This window comes from Blennius ocellaris, assembly GCF_963422515.1.
Source record: "Blennius ocellaris genome assembly, chromosome: 13".
Classification (NCBI taxonomy): Eukaryota; Metazoa; Chordata; class Actinopteri; order Blenniiformes; family Blenniidae; genus Blennius; species Blennius ocellaris.
In genome coordinates, this window is record NC_137662.1 from 14,229,734 (window position 1) to 14,255,003 (window position 25,270).

Consider the following 25,270-nt stretch of genomic DNA (forward strand, 5'->3'; position numbering starts at 1 on the left):
TCATTTTCATCTCTCTTCCTTGTTGCTCGTCTTCATTTCACTTTCTCCACTGGAACAAACAGCTTTATGTGATAACTGTATTTCTTTTTCATTTCCATCTTTGCTGGTACAGTATCTGTCTTTATCGCTTTCTGGAACTATTAGATGATTAATCAGGCTGTCTTGGCTCTTCTTAGATGCACATTGCTGGTATGGCTCTTCCATCGTAGAAGGATGGTGGGTGGGTTGCAGCCATTAGAACATGGTAGCACTTTGATCTCCTGGGAAGATTTACAAAATTTCACTTCTCATTGCTTGTTGAAGGGTAAAGTCATAGACAAGTGAAAGAGAGAGCTGTTATGTGATGTTTCCTTTTTATAGGCAGTTCTTTACAGTAAGTGAGGCCCCGGAGAGGCTTCTGTTTTGTGTGGAGGAAATTTCTGGGGGTAATGCTTGTAAAAGTTCAGTGCTGAGAATCTTAACTGTAATACAAGTCTGCTGTCAAGCTTTTAAGGAATCTATAGACCAGTGGTGTCAAATTAGCCCTCCTAATTGGTCTGTTGGATGTCAAAATATATATAAAAAAAGACACTAACTACAATTTTTCAATTGAAGTATTAGGTATTGCTATTTCATCTATTTCTCCTTTGGGGTTGGCACAGAACACATCATTCATTACTAAGCAACTATAATGAAAGCTTGTCACCTTTATTCGTAAAGTAACACAAGCATAGAAAGCTTTTTGAGGGTGATTAAAAAAAACGCAATGTCTGCTATTCCTATTCTTATTCAATCAAAAGGATGTTTTTCCAAAGGCACCTCACAGTTAAAGTAGAATAAAATCAAGAAAAATATAAACATTTTGTGACTCAGCAATAATCACAGTGAGTAAACAATTATGAAACACAATGAAGCTGATGGATGAGGCAGATCTGAAAGTCCATGGTACATATAGTAATAGTAATGTGGAGGAGGTCTGACAAATGGAGGATTAAGGTTTTGAATGACTTTGAATGTGTAAAGCCAAATTTTTAAATCATTGTGGTCTTTAATGTAAAGCCAATGAAGCTACAAGAGGATGAATGTGATGTGACTGACAGATGATGTTATGGTGATGATACACACAGTCGAATTCAGGACCAATAGGAGCTTGTGAATAAGCTTATTAAGGAGACCGAATTGAAGGGACTTGCAGTAATCCAGGTGGGATTAGATGAGGCTGTAGTGGGGAGTGAGCGAAGCGTGGACGAATACGATCGATTGTTCAGAATCAGGTGACGCCGCAGAGGTGTAAAAGACAACATCAACACTTGAGACTTCTGAAAAGGTCAAAACATAAAAGGTGAGGGAAAGGATGGTGAGGATGGACTTTGAGCCTATCGAGAAGAGCTCAGTTTTATCACTGATGAGTTTGATCTCTTGTGTTCCAGTGAGTTGGACACTCCCGCTTAAGGTGTCCTTTGTGCGGAACAAATAAACTCATGTATGCCATCCAGGCTGTCATTGTAATGGTTGCAAATACCATAGATCTTTTTTAAGTGTCACCCTGCTACACATACCTTGCTATGTCAACTCAGCTTAATTAGTGGCTGCAATAATGACTTGTGGTGACTTATTGTTTTAATTAAACAATTTTACAGCTTCAACAAATAAGATCTGTGTTTATGGGCTGCATGAGGGGCAGTCGGCAAGGAATCATTTACCGTCTGTTTTCCCCTTCAAGCCGAAGAGAGGGTGAATCAATGTGCAACCACTGAAAAGAGAAAATTAAATCCAATTTCCATTACCATGATAAAGTGATTACATCATATCAGAAAGTGCCTATAGCAAAGTATGGAAATCCAACCACATCCATGTGCCCCCAGTACCCAATGACAGCGATGCATTTATCTGTAAAAAAAATCAAATGTACCGCACACATACTTGCTTCTTTTTCCCTTTCTTGTACGCACACACAAATGCATGTCCACATACACACAGAGAAGCCAAAAGTCTATTGAGCCATCACATGGATTAATGTTTGGTAGAGTGAGTTTGGATTTACTCTTGCTATAACAAGGATCCAGCATTTCCCCTCTACTTGGATATCCACCGTTCGCAGCCACGTTACACTTGGGTGGCTCTGCTAATAAAAGCATTTTATTATACTTGCATGCAGGAGGCCTTGCACGACCATCGCATTTTACTATTCATATAGCGCTATTTCCAGATTCCATGCTCATTTTAGCTTTGACCCCTCTGTCAGGACAGCGCAGATTTTTCTCTATGAACACATCAATACAATCTTCTCTGTTTGCTTTAGATGAGCTCACAAAGACATTTACCGTATAAGTGCCCAAAATGCCAATAGTGGTGTTGATGCTCGTACTTTGCGGTCATTTCTAAAGAAAGTCCATTTGAAGTGTCAGTACTAAGAACACTGCTCTGTATGACATTGTGGGGATGATTTTAATGGCTTGACATTTAAATTCTCTACAAAACCTAAATTTGAAATGTGACTCCTGAAGATCCTTTAAAATCTATCAATAGTACAGTCCCTCAATATTTTTGTAATAGACAAAAGCAATAAACAATATTGTCTTGACAGAGGAGATGATCAATTTTGTCATTACAGTATAGCAATTTAAAAATCTGTCATGTGCACTTTATCATGAATAGACATAATTCATTGTAAAAGTAGATCATTTCTAATTGCTTCGGGGAAAACAACTCATTACTTTGACCGGCACTGAGGAGCAATTTGTGATTGCACATTGAATACTGTGCAGGACATTCAACCACATTCAATATCATAGAGGAGAGGACAACAATGAAAGTGTTTGTTTGAAAAAATTACACAATATTACATGGTAGCAAAACAGTGTTACTGTAATTTCATGTTTGTGTGGTGCAAACAGTTGAGAGGGAGACATTATATCAGAAACCACCACAGATCATTAAACACAAAAATGTTGCCGGTGTAAATCATTGTAGTTAGCCTATTGAAACCTCTTTGGTGACTACATCAACCTCTGCCCCATCCTCCTTGTGTTTGTGTTTCTGGAACAGCTGGATGAAACGTCTTGTGCTCCATTGCAAAATGTCACAAGTGTTCCATCGGTCTGGGGAAATAAATTGGCTCTCTCTTAAGCAGTGAGTAGTCGACAGGAGCCACAACATATGGCGGGAGTCGGACAAGTGAAAGCGACAGTTTCCTCCCCATTTTGGCTTTTCTCATTATGATCTGGACAGCACCTTGATGATGAATGTGCCTCCATGTAGATTTCTGTTTGTGGATAAGAGAACTGCGGGTAACTCATGCATCTTTAATGAGAGGCACAGCATAATCCTTGACATGTTTTGTTTTTCTTCAGGTGCTGCGCAATGTCATTTACCTGAGAGCTGATAACTGGGGCATTTCATTTGGGACTAACATTTGAAGTTTGTTATGTCGCAACACTTTGTTAGGGAAACCCCTTTTTCCACAGAACAAAACATTTGGCTCAACCCATTGCTATCTTGGTACCAATAAGAAAACCACCTAAGGTTACCACACTGGCACACATAGGGATAACATGCAAACTCCACACAGCATTGCTAATCACTATGAACTCAGTATTATTGTCCTCATATTCAGTGGTAAACTGGCCCCTATGAAGATAAAGGTGAATGACCTCAGATATATTATTAAAAAAATAAAACTTTACCCTTTATTGTCTCAAGTTAGCTGGTTAACAACTTATTTATATGTTTTTAAATTAATGTCATTAATGACATATCCGTTGTGCAATCAACAAAATTACCAACAGTTGTTTTTTTCTTCTCACCATGTCACATTTTACATCAGGCACAATATATGCCATTGTCTCTCTTTAGGTTTGCAATGCTGAATAATTCAGTGCCTTAGCTATAAACAGTAAACACAACAACACATGATTTGCTGCAAATCTCTTCATCTCATGCAGTGTGAAGCGAATGCTATATCTTAGGCCATGTCCATTTTCTTCTCTCTATAAACTTCACAAAGCACCCTCACTGCTTTTCAGCCTCCTCCATCCATTTGTCTCGCTCCATTCTGTCTCAGGCTCCCCCATCAAAGCCTTTCATGCCAATATGGCCCTTGCACCATCACCTTCCTCTCAGGATGTCGATTCGACCCATCCGATCCACCCTTTCCACTTTTGGTTTTTCTCAGCACACAGTACAACCATGGTTAGAAAGCGCTACTACAATCACCACAATGTTAGGTTCAAGGGCATATTCTTTTTTTCTTTATGGTGGGGAGGACTGTGACCAGTGACACTTTACTTTTTTGTCTGTCTTAAGGTGTGTTTACAGTCTATGGAAAGGAGAAAAATTCTTCATACCAAATTTTTTTTTCAAGTCATGCTTATGCTTTATAATACCATGAAATAGCACATCAATCCATTTTGCAGTGATTTGAGATCATCTGGGATTCGTCATGAAAAAGTGGGTTGAGTTCTTGTCTGCTCTGACATCAACATAGAATTTGCATGTTGATCTAAACCATTAGGAGACAATTTCTTGAATCTAGACAGTGATAAATGCAAATTGTTTCTATTTTGAAAGCTTCTGCATTTGTATATTTCTATCAGATAGTGTGTTCAAGTGTTTGGCTTTACTGTAATGTTTTGGGAAATGAGCGAGTTGGTCGTCACCCTACCTCGTAGTAAAACTGGGGGGTTGTGAAGCAGGACTGTTATTCGATGAATCCTTTGATTTTACGCATTTTTCTTCAATATGCATGGTGCTAATGGTCTAAATGACACTCTATGTGTATTGGCTTCCCGTAATAACTTACTTGTTCAATGTCTTTCTTAACATTCAGTGATACTGTACATTACACAACCCAGGATTATAGATGTTTGGATCGAGATTGGAGCACAGAATCATTATCGTATAGCCACATTCAATACAACAATTTACATTTCAAAGGACAAGAATAGTTGTTAGTTATTTAGTCTTTGTCTTTCCTGTCTTGAGAAGCTTCCCTTAATTTTTTTTTCCATGTTCAGCATATTTTGTGCAGGAGGCCAGCAGGTCTTCACACTATGTGCAGAGCATACCTCCATAACAACACTTTACCCAACAAGGAACTAAAAGCCTGGTCGGACTGATAGATATACATCAATTTACTCAGCTTTCCACAGTGTTAAAACTGTATACTTCTGTGCAAGTAACAGGACACGCTTGTGTATGTGTGCTTACGAGCATCAGGGGGGAACTTGGCAGAGAGTTGCGCTGTATAGAAATAGAAAGAAATAGTCTGATGGCGATGGGAAAGATGTATGCTTGGCTGGAGAAGTTAATAAAATTGAAGCTGTGTTATGATGAATAAGGAAAGGGCCATAAAAGAGAATGTATGTAGTGAATCTCCCTGGCGAGCATTGCTGAACAGCCTGGTGAGCATACCCAGGGGAAGGCTTTTTAATCTGCAGCCCTCCCCAGCACTCTGCACTGCACAGAGAAATGGGTGCGCTCTCAGCGTGAGCGTCGATTGCACAAAGATATGGAGACCATGAGCTGGACATGGATATAAAATAAAACACATACAGCCAAGCTAAAAAGAAAACAGTATTGTGAAGGTGAAGTGAATGTGAAGTGGTTAAGAGACATGCTTCCATACAAAATCACACAAAATTTTCTTTGAGCAGTATTAAATGACCACATGGTAATGTTCATTATTGTCGTACAAGGGAAGTCAGTTAATGCCTCTCACCATGGTATACATATATTATGCTCCATTGCAGCAATACAACAAGCTTTTGGTAACAAACACCTGATTTATAAGAAAGACACACATCAACAGTGCTTTACTAACAACAAATATCCAAAAGCAGGCTCGGTTTAGAAGGTTCACTATATCGCGTGCAATATTCTATGTAAAGCTGTTATGATGATAAAGCTCTCATAATAATAAGAAATACCTAAACATTGGCTGCACAATGCAAAAAAGCATTATAAAAGTGTTGCAAGCATGACAAAAAAAAAACAAGAAGCTTCAAAACATTATCCAACAATACTGTTTGCATTACTCTAATTGCTCAATTATAGTTAGTATATCACACATGATTTTGCATCTTGTAGAAATATCCTATAAGAAATTAGCTGCTAATAAAAAATAGTTATTGCTGTCCAAAGTTAATCCACTGGGGGTTGCATTGTTTTATTAAGATTCACTAGCAGCGTGAGTTCCATTTTTGTGAGGGTGAGTTTGTGAAAACATGCGCAAGGCTGCAGAAATCATGTATTCTGGGAAGTGACAAGCTTTTCATCTCCAAACAATAACTAAAACAGATACAATTTCAGGTTGCACGATTTCAATCAAAAAATTCAGGTTGTTTATGAAGGATCCTGCGAAACATGCATTGCACATTAACTTTTTCAGATTGTACTTGTATTCATTGGCACTAGGACCAAGGGAAACATTTAGAGTTTGCTTTATTTACAGGTTATTACGCCAAGTAATTTGTTGGCAAACCCCAATTGAGATCCAGTGGAGCTACATCTGGCCCCTGAACTAAAATAACTTTAACACCCCTGCTCTTGCACGCAAGATGTTTATTTGTTTCCTCTACATACAGTGAGCAGCTTAAAATCCCACAAATCCAGTGTGTTGTTTCCAGCCTGACAAATATGGCTGTTTGTTTGCCGTTATGTGTTTGAATTACAATATGTCTGACTTGTTTCCTCTTGGTGGAAACTGAGGCCAGTGAGAAGCAGAAAGAATGGTGGGGTCTTTGTGAGTGCAGCCGTGGCAGCTGTTCATTTTTCGCCTGAGTTGCTTTCAGAGAAGCCAGTTACCTTGCTGATGATAAATGCCTCTGTACGCTGAGCTGTCTCAGAAATGCAGCAGTCTTTAAACTCTGACAGGCGGCACAGCCTCAGCCCCACAACCCCAGGCTTTCAACCTCGGCCTGTCCTTCAGGGTAACAAATCAATGGCCGTCTTCACTCATTCTGACCAGTGGATACTTCGACCACATCTGCAAACACAACTAAGTGGTTTTCTTTGTCTTTTTTTTTTTTTTTTTTTTTTTGTAACTTTGCATACACGTATACATAAAACAAAACATCACTTGGTCATATGAGAGGTAATCCTCAGCTGCCTTGACAGGTGATGCCTCCATGACATTATGGTGTCCCAGAAACCATCACCATGGCGCCGTTTAGCAGAGAGAAATCCTGATGGGTTGTGATAGGAGAGGCTTTGGAATGACTTTGATTGCTATCTGTGTGTGGACAACCAGGTGTGTGGCAACGATGTAATCTCTGATGGAGTGATGAGGCCAACTTGCACCTTCAACCCAGCCCGCTCCCTCCAGACCATCCCCCTGCCGTTCCCCTTAATACCCAGAATTCCTTTTCGCTTTCGCCTCCATCTAAGTCCACCTACGCTATACTTTTCCACCTCCTCTCCACGCAGTAATCGAGTTTTTCATCTTTCCACCCTTCCTTTGATGTGCCTTTCTCTTTTGCCCTAACACACTCCTCTCGTTCACTCCAGCTGCTCCTTCTTGCTTTTTCCTCAACTTCTCCTCCTCTCCATCACCAGCCACTCCCCGCGAGACAGGCACTGGGGAAAGAGATTAATGATGGGCGAGAAGCTTTGGCACTGTCTGATGTCCTGTCATCAAAACTAAACTGTCTCAGCTGAACTCAACTAGATGTTGAAGTAACGGCCACTGGAATTTCTGTGCAATCACTATAATGAATATTCAAAAAAAATAAATACATGAATGCACAGCCAACGAAAGCCGCTGTATTTTTCCGAGTGACACATAAGCTAATAATCTTTCTTCCTTTACAAACTACACGACTCTGCAGAATGTATTTGACCTTGCTAACATTGATTTTGTTGTATGTACTGTATATAATCTATTCAACCATTATATATGTAGACACAAATGATTTTCATTTAATTCATTTTTATATGAAAATCTTAAATGTTTACAGAGTTGGAAGTTTAACTACGCAGCCAATTCAGTGCTACAAGGGAGCTGTATTTAATCCACACTTATGGGTAATTTAGAGTATCCATATAACCCGTACATCATACAAAATCAGAGTACAAAGAGAAAAGATTGTCAGTGAGAAGCGAAAGCATGAACCACTATATCAAATTGCAGCTATGGAAGTTTAATATTATATATTGTTAACATAGTGAAAACGTTCAGTCTCTTCTAACTTAAAAAGAAGCCTGAGAGACAAAAACACTCAACTACAGTAAACTCAGTTTTAGACCCTTTATAAAATATCTAGTTTTCAGTTTCTTCACTTGATCTTGGTGGAACGCTTTATACCAGTTATACCATGCTTAAATGATCAGCTAAAAATATCTTATTTTACATTACACAATAAACATGTTTTGGATCTAAACAATAAAATTTACAGTATGTGCCATTACTGTTTATAGTATTCACCTCAATTAAAGTCTGGGTATATGCATGTGACACATTGCTCATTTTTTTCTTTGCCAGAGCAAGAAAAAAACAAAAACCTCCTCACCTGTCAAAGTATTGTTATACAATGTTAGAAGTGTCTATTAATGAGAGAAACTGAAGGGAGAAAAAATGCTAAACCCAGCTTGAGTGTGACCTTGCACGTTTGCATTTGCATTTATCAGAGTACACCCTTGTTCTAACACTGTGGCTCCAGAGTTGCCTAGGTCATTTATTTGAGCAGATGAATTATGGAAGAAGACAGATATTAATATAGTGCTGAGGGAGCTATTCAGATAGCTTCCTTTCTGTACATGTGGGAATAAACTAAAGTCCATACATGGCAGTAAAGTAAATCTATTAGTGGTACTCCTTCCCGCATAATTACAGGGATTTTTTTTTTCCGGTTCTTCAAAAGAGTCCATCCAAAGTTTGTGTCATATGTGCATGATCACGTGTATTCCTCTCTGTTTTTTAAGTTCCAGATACCTTGGAGGTATGGACTGTCAAGGAAAGGATAAGAAACATGGAAAATGAGATTGAAAATGGGAAAGGGGACTTGAGTAGGAGGCAAAAATCAGGAAAAAGCAAAGCGAGGAGTGGAAGAAATAGGACACAGTGGAAATTGAAGCAAAGTGATACAGCAAAGCGCAGGGAGAAGAGTAAGAGCCTCGGGCTGAGCGGCACCAGCCCAAGTATCATAGTCAATTAACATCCCAGCCCAGCACTAATTCTCAGTCTATTTCAGACCATTAATTATGTGCACCATCAGTTCCAGCTCACTTGGCCTGACACAAGTCTTCATCACATTGCCTTGGCCCCCACGGATCATGTTTTACTAGAGAAATAGCTGGAGAAATAGCTGCAGTTTACATATTCATGATGAAATAGAGATGAAAATTGTAGGGATCAAGGCTCCACTTGAGACTCTCAATTGAAAAAAGAAGTAATGATTTCACAAGACTAGTCTATGGAGGAGCTTTGAACTTACCACTGCATTATCAGGGATGTTTATATGAAGGATGTAATAACTGATTTATATACTTAATGTCTTGTTTTGCTCACATCAGCGGGCTCATCGCTATCGTTGCCGACATGTGTGGGTGATACTTTGTTAGGGCTCAGGTAGCATTATATTGAGTCTGCTCTTTTTTTAACAGGCAGTTTAGCATGGAAAAATTAAAAGGGTTACAGGAAAATCATCTTTCTTTCATATGCTGGCCGCGACTTCCAAGGAGGCTGAATGAAATGCGCTGAGTCTTCTATTTGACAGGTTTTAAGGTGCACTGTAGTGACACTCAATTTCCTTGTTCTAATTTCACCGCTGATAAGAGAGACTCCTTTATGGGCCATAACAGGCAGCTCAAAAAAATCCACCACGGTCCAGAAAACAGGCCACCATTTTGTAATAACATTAGTGCAAATGCAGAGTTTTAAATAGAAAATAACTGTCTGCATAATAGTCCTGTTTGCCTTTACTTTTTCTGAAGGGCTGAGATAGTCCAGTGTGGCGTCTGTATCTTGGAATTCAATTACCGAAGAAAACAAAAAAGAGTTGACACAAAACCAGTGGCTTGGTGACATCGACACATTAGAAGGTTCTAAATAATCACAAAAATAAACAACTGCTCGCAGAGAATCGTACACTTTCCTCCCATCAATTTCTTGCCTGCCTTAATCAATTTTCATTCATTTGAACAAATGTAATTGACTTTCTCGCAGTGCAACAATTAAAATTTGTCAATACAGCGTCCACTTAACCATTCAATCATGGCTCAGTGCAGAGCTACAAGGCCCACACTCTCTAAAGATAATCAATTGATGGATATCAAATGACCAGCATAGCCTGTGAGGAGATGAATGTTTTAGTGGCATTAACAGCCAGATCCCAAGAGAGAAAGTCGGCCATCCAACACCGCAGTATTGCCTGCAGTCGCTATCAAAGAATTAGATACATTTACGGGGACACAAAACAACAGTTTATAGAGGCAGCGGATCATTTCAAAGGCTCCTCTTTGCTGTTGTCTGTTTGTATGTTGTACTGTGTGGATATACAAGGAAGAGAGGGGGAAGCTTCATCAAAGCAGAGCGAACAAAGATGAAAGTTCCTGGTCAGCTCCACAGAGATGAAAAACATCTAAATATTTGTCACTTTCTTCTTGTCATCACCTTCTCAATGGGCTGTCAGCACCACTGTCGCTGTGCTCTCGGGCTGGGTTTTGCTCCACACCGTTTATCCCTGCGCAGATGCTCCTTATTGTGCACAAAGCAAATGACAAGTGAGAGTAATTGTATGCAATCCTGGAATTGAGTGGTCCAAATGAGGTGTTTTCTTGCCTCTTTAAATCCTTACAAAAAAACCAAAAAAGAATTATAGTTGTATCATCTCATTGTTGAATGAGATGATTGAGATGGCTTTAAATCAATGCCGATTGCCATGGGATTGTGTTAATTGGGAAGGAGACGAAGAGAAACTCACTGAAACTTTCATTTTCTGAAAATGTGTCAGAACGGGACTCAGCCTGCTTATAATCCTGGGTCCTGGCTAGACTTATCACCTTGCTCCGTAGCCCTAACAGGCATTTTCTTCAACACCATAATGTCAGTCTGCCATAGGACAGAGTGAAGGGGGGATACATTTTAAATCCATGCCATGTGTACCAAGGAAACTGGCAGGTGTTGACAGTTCTTCACTCAGACTGTGAAAACAAGAAACCGTCTCGAGTGAATCTGACTGGCTTGTGTGTGTGTGTGTGTGTGTACACGCAAGCCATATAAAACTTAGTTGAAATGTAGTGATTGCTGTGAAATATCTGTATCTTAAAGCTTGTTAAAAGTGTTTGTGGATATGGTGATTTAACAACTGCAGCAAGTCATTAACTTCAGCCAGAATATTTTTTGTGGACTCTTACCTGAGAAAAAAACAATTGCTGTCTTTAGCGATCACTCAGCTATAAATTAGATATCAGTACAGGGCAGCAAGAAAGCACATGAAAGACACAACCACTAAGAACCTATATTTTCTGTAATACGCTGGTTGTTATTGTTGGCTAACAATCTTCTGCGGTATATCGGAGCATCCATCAGCAGAACGATACTGGGTCCGTTTTGCTCACAAATAGCTGCTGGACCTGCGGATAAAGACAATGATCCCATATCTCTTTAGGGGGCTCTGTGCAAGCGGCGGACTCCCTTGTGTTGCAAAAAGATATGGCCAGCGGCAGACCGGCATTTGAGGACTGTCTGAGGGATATGAAACAAAACAGCTCGTCAGTAAATATCCCATTTGGTGCAGGAATCACACATTTCCACGGTTATCCCCCATGATAATTTCTCTGTGTCTTCTTTGTGGTTTGTAGCATGTCTTTTTTTGTTTGTTTCTTTCAAGTAGGACAACATCACCCTTTTTATCTGACTAGTGCTGTTTAATGATTATTTCATTTTGTCCAAATAGTATAAATAGAAGACAAGCAGGCAAAATGATAGATTTTCATTTTTCTTTCATTGTCTTCCTCCCCCCACGTAAGTTTCCTTTTTCAAAAGATTTTTTTTCCTGTCAGGGATACTCTTTTGCCATCAATTTATATCATATCCATTGCATGCTTCAGCTTTGATTGATAATTGGATCTCAACCCCTCTGTTTTGCTGAAAGGCAAACACAGAGGTTTGATTTTGTATCACAAATAAAGACACTGTATCCATTTCTCTCACAACTGACCCACAACGTGAAACCCTCCCATCTCTCAGCTGTTCTTATGAAAATAGGACTTTACAAAAGTGTCATGGATTTGAATGTTTTATGAAAATACCGTGAAAGCAGCTATAGTCTTCCTTTATCTTGAAGTATCTAGGACGCAGTTCCATTCCTCTGAGGTTTGAATGAAATGTAGTCTTTGTCATAACTTAACATTTCCTCTTCTCGATATTTTAGTGTGAATCTCTTATACTACGAACTTGCCTATGTGCTGGGTTGGACAATTGGAGCAATGCAAGCCCTAAAAAATAAAGAAGTCACTGGACATTAATAAGTGGGAGAGCACTGAGAGACTTTTATTTATCTGGTAGCATTGAAATCAAAGAGAAACGGCTAAGTTCGAGGGGAAAGAAGTGGCACAATAATACACGGGCCTGATGGGGAATAATGTGGAAGAAGTTGAAAAAAGTCATCCATGAAATTGCTTGTTGCATCCTTTAAAACCTCTTGATTGATGGTGGCAATTTTAAAGCCTGGCACTTTCCCAGTGGTGTAGAAGTATTAGAAGCAAGTACTCCAAGGCACTCGAAAAGGAAAAATGACCCCTAAAACTCTTCAACTCAGTTAAACACCGGCTACAGGCATTATATATATATTACTAGTCTGATTTTACTAGACTGTTGATTGTTGTTTTCTTATTCTGGTTTACATCATCTCATACATACCAAGTGTTCATTTTTGCTCTGAACAGCGAAGTTGTTTAGTTAGAGACAACAAGTAGAAGTAACCCTCTTTCTTTAAATTCAGAGTTAAGCTCAATATCGTGTTTTGACTGAGGAGCGGATATTTATTCTCTATTCTCATTGCTTTTCGTCACAGCTCCATTTGTTGTGTCTTAAAACAGGCTTAGCAACCTCTATAGTTATACAGCAAGTAACCCATGAAAAACAAAAAAAAATGACATGCAATTATTTTGTAATATTAGAATAGTATACTAATAATAAATATGCATGTGTTCCAGGCTGTTAAAGACAAATTTGAGCTGTACCTGTAACATACAACAGAGGTCATTGTCTTTTTAGTTTCTGGGCCCAAATGTACAATAGCTTAAATTTACCAGGAATATTGATGCGCTGTAGATCAGTTGGACAACATCCATGGGTACAAATCCAACAACACAATAGCCTTATGTAAGACGGCCTATAGTCAAGCATTTCTTTGTATTTTTACTTTGCCTGGATTCAGAAAAAAATTAATAGGACTTATTTTTTCTATTTGTCCAATTACAAGAATTGGTATAAAAGGATCAAAAGCCTTTGATGAGATAAAACTTAGTGTACTGTATATGGGAATTATGAAATGTGTAGCAGCTAAAATCGCTTTTTTGTTGCTTGTGGTTGTAAGGAAGTGAAAACAGTAAATATTCATTTTATTGTCACAACCTATTATCAAGTGAATTATTTGTTTTATTAGTAAATAAAGAGTCAATTTAAGGATGGACTTTTTGCAGTTACCTGTCGTCAAAAGTGGGGAATGTCAAGGTTCAGGTCAATATACTAGTGTTAACTGTTAAAATCACCACATGAGACAGCTTTTGCAATGAATAACTTTTGCTCAATAACTGTGCAAGTAGTTTCTGCAGTGGTAGTTGAGGCAGTATTGTACATATGAAACAGCAGGTATAGCAAAGCACCAAATTAAAACAGCAGGATGATCTGCAGAATGTGTAGCTTGGTAATGTTGCACAATGCAAAGGAAAGGTAAAAGTAAGCATCTTAGTAAAAATATAAGTTGATCTTCATCTCGACTAATGTGAGGAAAAGTCCAAGTTGATCATTGACATGTAAAGGAATGTGACCATTCACTTAGATTTGTTCTTCTGTTGGCCAAAGACTTCTTATGCAACAATTTATATAAATTGTGGATTTGTAATGGAGTAATGAATAAATTACAATTTTACAATAACTACAGAGATGAGTTGTTAAGAAAAAGGGAGAAATTAAACAGAGAGTAGAAGGAGGTTATACTTTTAAAGGGGGTAGAAAGGGAAGAAAATACCTGACTTGTTTGAAATAAAATGGTCATTCTAACTTGGATTTGTCACTCTGAGGGAAATCTGATTTGCTATTATGGATCTTTGTAATGTAGCTTTCATACACTGTTCAAGCTGTGATCATATCATTTTCTGTTCTGTCATATTTTGAACGGATGCAGGAAAACAAATTGGGATTTTTTCCAGTTTGCATTGAATATGTCAGTGTTTTAAAGTTGACTGAAATGTATTTGAACCACCTGGGTTTGAAATTGAGTATGCGTCTGTACTGCCTGTGTGATAAATAGAAAGTGTAAGAGATAAAAAAAAAAAAAAAAAAGCAGGAGCTGCATAGATTTGTTTGGAGTTTTAAGGTATTCATTCCTAAATGATCAAATCCAAATGTTGACATGTTTCTACATTCGACTTCCCTCATGTGTGCACATGGCATTGCTAGAGCATCTGACAACATAATAATAATTCATTGTTTTTAAACAGCACTTTTCAGGACACTCAAAGACACTTAACATTGCATTATTCATTCACTCCATACTCAATGGTGGTAAACTCCACATGTAGCCACAGCTGCCCTGGCCCCTCCGACCACCACCAACCACTCACTCTCAAACTGTATTCACCCAGGCTTCCCGGTGTTCCCTCGCTGCCCCCCATCCAGGTACTGGCCAGGCCCTACCTTGCTTTGCTTTCGAGATCTGACAGGATCAGGCATTAACAAGGCTGGGCTACAGACTGCAGTGGATACTTTCTCTATTGTGCATCACAGTTTGCTGGATGGGAATATCTCTCCATGTTGAGACTGCCAACAGATTTGATCAGATGTAGCCACTAACATCAGAACTAATATTCTTTTTTTTTTTTTTTTTTTAAGCGTCCAACATTAGTTGAAGTGTTTGGCAAATGTATCTTGTGTGAAGCTGCACTACCAGAAAACCATCCATCCAAGCAAGAGAGAGATGATAGAGGTGACATTGAATGGATTTTTCTTATATTTAAATGAGAAAATTTGAGACTGGAAACATCTCTCTTTATAAGCTTTTATTTCTTTTCCTGAAGTGATGACGAACCGGGTTAATACTAATTGCTACTATGAGTGCGCCTTTGTTTATCCATGCATATTAGACAGAATTCTCAGCATTTTATAAATCAAGTAAATTGTGTCGGGTGTTTGAACAATTTTCACACCACAACTTCATGTCCGTTACTGATAGCATGGTATTATTCCCCTCTATCTGCATACTGACAACCAGGTTATTTTGGCCCATCAGGATGCTGCATATGCTGTATTCTGGTTGTATTAGTACTACTCAGGGTTTGCATATCAAACCGAGCCCAAAGTGTAGCCATGAGAAACTTGAGAACCATTTTGAGTTTTATGGCACTTTATAGTCAGAGTGAATGTCTGCTCTCTAGGGAAATAGTCCTCGGTTGCACCCTGTTATGCTATATTGTGCCATTTTTACAAATTTATGGCCTCAAATCTACAGATAAATCTTTTTTTGTCAGTCAGAATGACACATGTACGCTGTTATAAATTCAGTGACACCTCAGGTGCCCAAATCATTATGCAGTTACAAATTGCAAACACAATGCCATAATTATGGAGATGTGACATAATTTAGCTGAACTGAATTGAAATTGTGTTCCTGGATTACTGAGGTAAAATGTGTGCGACACCTTTTATGAGATTTACCAACCTGTCACACAATGAGAAGAGGGGGTTATACAGTGAGAAAACGCAGCAGAACCAATCTTGAAAGAACAAGACATCAGAGCACAACTGTGTTTAATGATTTAATTATTTCATATCGTAGTGCACAAAGCTTAGTTTAGTGAAAACACATTTGCTAAACAGGAGTTAAACTCACTGATGCAAATTCCAAATTGTATCCATCCATTGTTTATACAGCTTTATCCAGCTAAGGGTCGCAGCACACTGGAGGAAATCTCAGCTAACTACGAGTGAAGCCAAGATACATCCTGGAATTGTCACGGTTGAAACACCAGAATGAGACAGTTACACGTACTCACAATTATCTATTGGCAGTTTGAGGTCATTAGTTAACCTCACATGCATGCTGTTGAACTGTCAGAGTAAATTGAAGTACCTGGAGGATCCAAATCTCATGAGATGCAGGTATTATACATACTGTGAGTAAAATGTGTGATTTGCATGGTAGAATACAAACATACACCTTCTGATCTACAGTATTTATTTTTCTCTCCTGGAGGGTAAAATTAAAAAACATCACAAACATCATCTCGTTTTACATAAAATATAGTGTTTGAAAGCTTTGTGTTTTCATTAAATTAATTTCAAATTCATATTGTACTCATTGCTTTATTTATTTGATGTGCTCCCTGCTGTACTCACAAACTCCATCGCTGTTGAGATAAATGTGTTTAATATGCAGGGCTTCAAATAGAAACTTGAAACTATCTGAGTTGACACAACAAACTATTTGTCACGGTCTTTGTTGTGTTCAGTGTCTGGAAGTTTTGTGGCATAAGGGTCATTCACAGCATATGTTTCCTGCCATCAGGCTTATGTCTGGAGTGCTGCATGAGGGCCTTTTTTCCCCATTTCCTTCTGAGGTGATTGCACCATCCCCATTCTACTCAAATACACCCATGATTATGTTTCATGTTATTCAGTGAGAAAAGCTTGCAGGATGAATTGTACAGATGAAGTGAGCTGGAGTCTGACTATGCTCAGGGGGACACAGGAAGTCCTGATGGAGAGGACAAGGCTGAAGGTCGACTCACCAACTGAACGCAAGTTGTCACGAGTGGACAGACAGGAGAATCACCTGAAACCTGAATTGATTTCTTTAGGAGAGAGAGAACGAAATTTCAGATATCTTTTGACCTCTCTTGATGGAATATGTCACAGGCGGGCCAGACATAGAGCCAGGAAAGCCTGCAGACAGATAGCAAATGTCATTTCAGGAAAAGACAAGTGGTGACTTTTGAAAAGAGTTACTGAGCAGCACCTATTACCGACACAACTGTCACTTCTCGCTGAATGTAAAATTCCAGATGTGACGTCTAATGGTTAAAAAGTATATTTTGGGGGGCATTTCTCTGACTTTGGGCTTTATGTATGTTTTATTGGTGCATTCTACAAAAACAGTGTAAATGGACTGTGCCTTCACATGGTACAAGAGTGTCACTTTATTTTCTTAGTGGCCTCATCCAAACAACTGCTGCAAAGATATGATGATTTATTAACTCAGGTTTTCATGTAGTTCTCCCACAGAAATCCACTTGATAGTCTCCTAGCAATGGAAATCATTTCAAGCCAGCTTCACAGATAATTAGGCACTTTAGCTGGCAGACTTGATTTTGAAATAAGCAGCGCTCCCAGCAAATACACTTATACTGTACCTCACCAGGCTAGAAATGATTGGAGGTCGGGGTGAGACGGGGGAACTAAAGCTTGAGGTACAACCTTGCTTCATGATTTTCAACATATTGTTACTTATGATTAAAATAAAGGTGAAAACCCATTAATATAAGCTGAAGTGTACCTCCAGTTGATAATAAAAAAAAAACATTAATAATGTACGGGCTTTTCTTGGCACAATTTTATTTATAAAAGCTGTGTGGTTATAAATCTGCTGCTTATTGTTATGACTAAGAGTCCTTGTAGGCTGGAAGTGCACTTTATTAACTATGGTGTAGGCACGGCAGCATCTTGGTGAAATGACATGTGGCCTCACCGCATTGTCAAGGCATTTATACATGCAGGAGATATAAACAAAATTAGTTCAATAGACATACATCATATTAATTTCAGACACCCTGCCCAAGGCAAACAGTCCTAACGTTAAAAGCAAAGTTAGATAGTATGACCCTCATGTGGATCAGTGGATCATACATTTGATGAGTAGATTTTGATTAGTATTTCCCCATGTATTTATGAATCCATTGTCCATGTTTTAGTGTTTTATGGGTTCATTGCTCAGCTGTGTGTGACAATGAGATCACAAAACACTTGGAGTTGCTGCATTCTTTTGTTATTTTTGGATGTTAAGATGTTGGCTAGGACTGACGGCATGAGTCATCGTCTTAATAATAACAACATGTGCAATACTGAAATAAACAGAGGAACACATTGCAGTGTTAGAGGGAGGTCAGTCTCACATTATGCAGTACTTTAGGTTTACAGTAATGTAGTTGTTTTGCTTTTAACACTACCCTATAATATTCTAAAAAGTGAGGAGGCAGCAGGTTCAACATTACATCGATGTATTGGTCGAAAGAAGAGTGACCACAGTGATGGCCAAAAGGTCTTGCAATTTCCAAAAGTGTAATGCCAAAAACCTTGAATGTTGGACTGAGCGCACTATAGTCAGTTGTCATAACAAGGTGAAAGTACTTGTATAGCACCATTCAGACACAAAGGCATTCACAGTGCAGAAACATCCACTTTTAAAATACACTCCTGTAAGACTATACATACATGCGAAAAGTATTCACATGTCACAAGTCAATTTTTACCTTTTTTTCCCCCCACTATTATAATCATATAAGTGCAAAATGAAATTAAATATGGGGCCCCACCAGTTTCACACCCATAGAGACAATTGGCCTGCCACAGTTCATAACGTCCTTAAATTGTGTGGGATATTAAGAAGTTAATGTATCATATGGTGCTTCGAGGAGGCTAAAATAAAATTTTCTTCCACTCTCCAGCCATGCTTTTATATGGCCTCCAGAATTAACCGCACAATAAAAAAAAACATCTCTGTGATTACATAAACACATGTTTGTATGTCTTTATATTTATTGATCCATAATTTCAGGTGTGTAGTTATGGCATACCGTGTATAGTATGTCTCCCACATGCTGCATGGAAGTAGAAACCATTTTCATTCTCCTGATTATTCCGTTACATATGTAAATTCATTAACCAAGCTTTGCAAAAAAAAAAAAAAAAACGGCGGGGAAGACCGCCAGAGGTAATTAAAAGATAAGGTTAACAGTACAGTCGGCCTGCCTTTGCCTTGCTTCATTAAGACATTTAGCTTCTACAGGAGAAGTATAATATTTTCCTTTTGCATGCGCTTGCACTTCTTGCACGCTCAACGCAGTAAAGACTTGACCGGAGTGCGGTCCCACCTATCATCGGACCCCTCGCAGACGTGCACTTGGGGGAGATGTGTTGCAGTCTCATGGCGTCAGACTGGTGAGATATAAAATGTGACGGGTGCACAATAGTTGTCAACATGAATGACTCATAAACAAGCCAAACATTAGGACAGCCTACACCATGGTGTTCTTTTTTGCAGAGATTTGAGAGGAGGCCCGACACCATATCAAATACCACTTCTCACTTCCTTTCTTTTTCACATTGCGCTTACGTGGGCTGGGACAATAAGCCTGCTTCAGTGAACCATTAGAAACGTCGGTGGATCATCCTGACTTGCCGTGCCTCAGTTTTGCGCTTGGTTTGTTTTTAAGCCTTCGGCAGGCTGTGAGCAACATGCTCACTATCTTTTAAGTAAAACATTAAAGCATCATGTATTTATTGATTGATTCATTATTCATGGGAACACGCTTACCGGGGTTATCGTAAGTTGTGTTTTTTTTCTAAGTTAAGTCATTGAGGGAAGTTAAATTGAATGACTTGAAGCATTTAACACATCTTTGCTCAAACATGACTGACTTGAAAAACAAAATCATGCTACTCAGTGCTTCTAATAATTTAAGGAAAACACTCGGCCTGCAGAGGCTGTTTTGCTGCTTTATAGCTAGTGAAACAAGTGTCTCTGCGCTTGTATAATGAGTGCAGATGGGGATTTTTAACGAGAAACTGACACCCCGAGTACTGCTGCAGCTACTCCACCCTCCAGCTGCACGGATGAGGAGCATAAAAAAGAACAGATTAGAAGAGAATGGTGGATCAACTTCATCAGTTAATTAAACTCTATTGCAGCTTCATGAGCAATTAATCAAGGCAGCGTGCAGTGTGTCAGACAGGGCTGAGTTCTTCGGGTGCGGTATGAGTGCGATGTACAGCATGTTCCCGGGTTTTTTGTGTGTGTGTGTGTGTGTGTGGAGAGGGGGGAGGGGGGGGGGGGGGGTGTGTTAGGGAGTAGCACTTACCAAGTGAGCAGCCCTAAAATCGTACAGGGTGTAATGGGCTGGGTTTATATAAGCAGCTATCAATCACTTTCTGACATAAGCCTGCACCCCATTAAAGCTCCCGGATTAGGCTCTTCTCACTGCTAAACTAACTGGAAGAAAAAATGTTTTCAAGTCAATCACATTTCAAGAAATGTTGAAGTATATTGGATTATTATTTATAAAGCACAATATTGGTGTTTAAAACCGATGCCAGCCCAGTGCAGATGCCAGTGGCAATATTATTCAAACTTACTATTTTTTTGTGGGAGACACATGAGCTGTAAAGGTACAAAAAAAATACTTTGTTTTGTCAATTTGAAGAGTCAGTTGTTACCTTTCATCTAATTACTTGAATCTGATACTGCGGTCTGTCCTTTGTCTGTTGCATTCTTTCTTCTACCTCTTCATAATTTTCAAGACTACAAAGTAGGCTTTTTCTATGCTATGGAAATTTGAGTTGGCAGTTTGTGACTAAATGCAGTAAATTTATTAACAAGACCATGGGGAACATTAAAAGTCAATTGAAGGAGGCTATTAAAAGCAGGATTTTAATTGGGTTGGTCCCTCCACTGAAGTTTTTTTTTTTTTTTTCCCGTCTCTCTTTTTCCAAGAGCAGTGGCACTAAAAAGTTCTGAATTAATGCATTCACTGTGTGCAAGTCCTTGATAGAAAGTTCCCTTTTGAAATAACAGATGCTTGTTTTATGTTGAATTTTAATTCATAATGAAGAAGTTAAGAGGCAACGGTGTGAAAATCAACCTTATATGAGGTCTGGTGGTGGCAGATGCTCGTTCAAGATGATGTCTTCCTATGCCTAGTCCTATACAGAGGAGTTGTTGTCTTTGTGCACAGCAGTATTAATCATTTAAATTAAACACAGATTGCAGCTGATTACAATATACGTGTTTACAGATTATCCCTTTGTCCATTCATTTCTGAAAACCACACAAAAGTCGTTGATTTCCAGTTGCTGTGTCAGCCTGCAAGCAGTCAGTAAATTGTCTAAGTGCTGTAGCTTTAATAGATGAGATTATATAATCTGTTGAAATTACATTGCAGAGCATACACTTGTCCTAGTTTTGGTAATGTGGTGTGACACATTACAAATGGTTTTAATTGCACTTTAGCTTCTGGCTCTTGAGACATAGTCAACTCATTCTGCACTTTAAGGGATCTGATGTGTGTGTGTGTGTGTGTGTGTGTGTGTGTGTGTGTGTGTGTGTGTGTGTGTGTGTGTGTGTGTGTGTGTGTGTGTGTGTGTGTGTGTGTGTGTGTGTGTGTGTGTGTGTGTGTGTGTGTGTGTGTGTGTGTGTTTAGTGGGGTCTTTGAAAAAGATTTAATTTGTGCATATGGGAAAAAGAGAGCGAGAGAAAGGAAGAGGAGATGGAGATGCAGTATAGTATTTATTGGCTGTGCTGACTGGATAATGACATGCAGAGCGCTACGCTGCTACAGTAGGTTGAGCTTCGAACCAGATGCTCCTTTCTCTGCAGCTCATAAGCGGAGAGGAAGAGGTGCTGCACCAGCATACACTCTCATCTGAGCTGGATTAAACAGCCTCAATGACATTGCACATGGACTGTTATTTAAATTTTATTTTTTTTTAGACTCGATAGGCATTCTTTAAATTTAAAGGTAATTTTTATTAAGTTGAAACAGTCAAAGTTTCTTTGACACAGGTTTTATGTCTTTATGCTATTTGCTTAATAATAGCACTTTTTTAATACAACTGAAAGGTTCACAAAAGAATTTGTAATTATTTAACAATTATTTTCTTCTTTTTTTTAACGCCACAGGCACATCGAGCCACATTCAAAATCAGCACATATGTTGAGTAGATCTGGCTGCCAAAGCAGTAATCTGTACAGTAATCTGCCTTATGGTCAATCCAGCAGGTCTTGCAGTACAACAAACACTTGTAAGTAGTCTCACACACATAAGCAGGCCATAAGCAGGCCTGGATGAAAGCGTAGGTTGTTGTACTTGATACTCACTGGGGGGACAGACGTACACACCATAAGACTCATCTAACAGCACTTAAATGAAAACATTCCATGGAAGACAGGATGAGTCATTTACTTGTTTTATGTCACCATTGTGATGCAAAATGATTGCAATTCCTGTGTTTTTTTTTATTCTAATACATTCTGCAGACAGTGGTGACAAGCACCGTACATCAATTTCATCTTCACCTCTGATCAAACTATAATTATATGCTTAAAATGGGCTCTGGGCCCTTAAAGTAATGGCCATGCACCTCCTTTTAGCAGGCCCGTGACCCACTTAGTATTCAATTAGAGCTTTTCTAGCTGGTCGTTGATGCAGTTTTATCATTACCTAATGATTACCTTCCACACTCCAAGTTCAGTGATTTGCCTTTACATTGTTTTAAAAGTAATTTTCCTCCCATATGTCAACAGTTGCTATATGTGACTGAACAACATTGTACATTTGTGACAAAACCTTTCAAATCAATATAGTAAGTGAACGTAAATGTATGGATGGATTTGAGTACTGGGAGTAAACAGTCGTTTGTTAAATTGAATGGCACAATAACACGTTTGTTCAAGAAAGACCCAAGCAACAGTTGTAACTGTCTCCATTTGTAGCTATTTTAGCTTTATATTGTTTGATTTTTGTTTCACAGATATGCAGAGTCAAATGAGGAGTGCATGTGATAGTAGAGTAGGTGGCGATGAAAAGCAATAACTCACCGTACATCCACATAAAAAATCTCTCTTCCCACTTGTCCTCAATAATTATTTTTTTTCCCATCGGTCAATGGAAGCACTGCACGGCAAAAATACTTGATCACTGAAACCTTTGGCTATCTGTACTCTTCTCGTTTCAGGAAAAAGGAAACATTGCTGTTGTATTTAATGTCGGAACAGACGACATTAACATTGAGGAGACATCTAAGTTTGTAAATGACGGAAAGTACCATATAGTGAAGTTTACGAGGAGTGGGGGTAATGCCACTCTGCAGGTGGATGACCTGCCTGTCATTGAGCGCTACCCCACAGGTGAGTCACCCACTTTGCTTTTATACATCAGCCACTGCTTGGAAGCAATACAGTGATAATATGCTGATAACTATAAATAACCTTGTCTTTTGATTGTTTTTATCTTGACTTGGTATGTATTTTAAATGCTTTCTATACATTGTTTTCTAGCAGTTGTGACAAATATTACCAGTGTTGCTGAGTTTTTTTTGTGATTCTCTGATACTTTAATCTTTGCAATTTTGTTAAAGCACCAAGCACTATGTGAATGTACAGCCCATCCTCATTGTATAAAATAGAAACCTCACCACACGTTTGTAAGACGTACTTCTTTAATTTGTAATTATTCCACTTAGAATTCCCATTCACAGTAACCCAAATAAATCTGCTGTCTATAGAAGAATTACAACCTTTATAGTGCCAATTAATTCTGTGTCATTCCAATACGTATTCCTTTACCAATACAGTAGATTGATTGAATCAAGGCGGTGGAGCAGACAAAGCTGTAGTAACACAATTAAAATGAATCTGTTCCCGACTCAGAATTAAATGGCAGATGATCGGCTTCATCGCAGCATCAAGTTTGAACATAAACATGGATTTTTATATTAATCACTTTCAGAGCATCGTCCACAATTATTCCCAAACAAAAATGGAGCAGGATTAACTTTCTTAGTCATTAGTGTTTGTAATCATTTCGTTTGTGTAACACTTTGCATAAACACAGTTTACATGACAGATGAAGATGAATTTACCAATTATCACCGCATGTAATGAGTATTTAGTAACTGGGAAGTCAAAATCATGTAAGTTTTAACATATAGTATTGCAACACTGGGTTGTACAGACACTGGAATTTATCCATAGTTACACACTGATAGTATTTTTTCATTGAGTTTAAAAACAAACCCAGAAACTTGAAGGGAAAAGTTTAAGGTTAAGGGTCTTGAATGGCCAAGAGCTCTGCAATACTGGTATACTTCTGTATGATGTCAAAATGTGAAAATGTCTGTACTATGAATTTAAATGCTTCTACTGCTTCTACTGAAATTGTCAACTTGTTGAACTGTTTCAAAGCTTTGGCAAAAGCTATGGAGGATTAAAGTGGAGTGAAAACGAGTCTCAGGCAAACATGAGGGTAGCAGCGGAGGAAATACTTCAGCAGCAAGTCGAAAACTTTTGTGAGATTGTGAGCCTGAATGAACTGAGTGGACCACTGAACAAACACGTAAACAAGGGTGTAAACACAAAACTAATCGAACCTGTCTCTCCTTTTTTGCATAATGTTTGGTGACCTTTTTAGCAATGACCACTGCGTTCATCCAAATGAAAGACGGTTTTATGACAGGGACTCGGTCATCACTGCTCGCCCTCGGGTGACAAAGGAAAAACTAATGGCTTTTGACGTGTTGTGGACATGGCCGAGCACAGAGCGGGGTAAAATGCCTGCATGCTGCATCTCAATCTTCAACCAGCAAACACCCGCAGCCCCGACCAACATGTGATGATACATGCAATTATTGCTGTTGCAAAATTCAATGGTGAGGATGATGGCTTACTTCAAATTCTCATCCTACAGTGAGAAACATGTCTTCAGCTTCAGTCCGCTATGAAAATGAATCGCCTGATAAAACATTATTACCAGGTTACTGTCTTACAGGTGCTTGTTAAAATTAATCATTTGTAGGCTTATGTCATATCCAGTCATAAAAAACTGAACCGCTGCTCCAAATTTATTTTTGGTTGTTACTCTGTTGGGGCAACTGGCTCAGCTGGTGGGGCGGCTCATCTTCCAGTCCAGTGTTAGTGGTTCAACCTCCAATCCCAGCCTATATGTCTAACTGTTCTTGGGTAAGACACTGAACCCCAAATTGCTGCCAGTGGAGCTCAAACTGAGTGGAATGTGCTGAAGGAGTGAAAATTGAAGTACCATTTTTTGGAATATCTTATTTACCTGTGCAGTGTATTGTAAT

The 25,270-nt window shown here is 38.8% G+C and overlaps 1 protein-coding gene across 8 annotated transcripts in view; it reads left to right on the top strand.

Moving 5' to 3' along the window:
• Positions 1 to 25,270, top strand: part of LOC308138100 (neurexin-1a-like) — a gene marked incomplete at both ends in the record, with an annotated part of 242,991 nt that overhangs the window by 178,422 nt on the left and 39,299 nt on the right. For all 8 annotated transcript variants that reach the window (XM_080507065.1, XM_080507066.1, XM_080507070.1 and 5 more), the window contains one exon: positions 23,147 to 23,318. In XM_080507065.1, the coding sequence (XP_080363191.1) occupies positions 23,147 to 23,318 (172 nt within the window). The remainder of the gene's footprint in view (positions 1 to 23,146; positions 23,319 to 25,270) is intronic.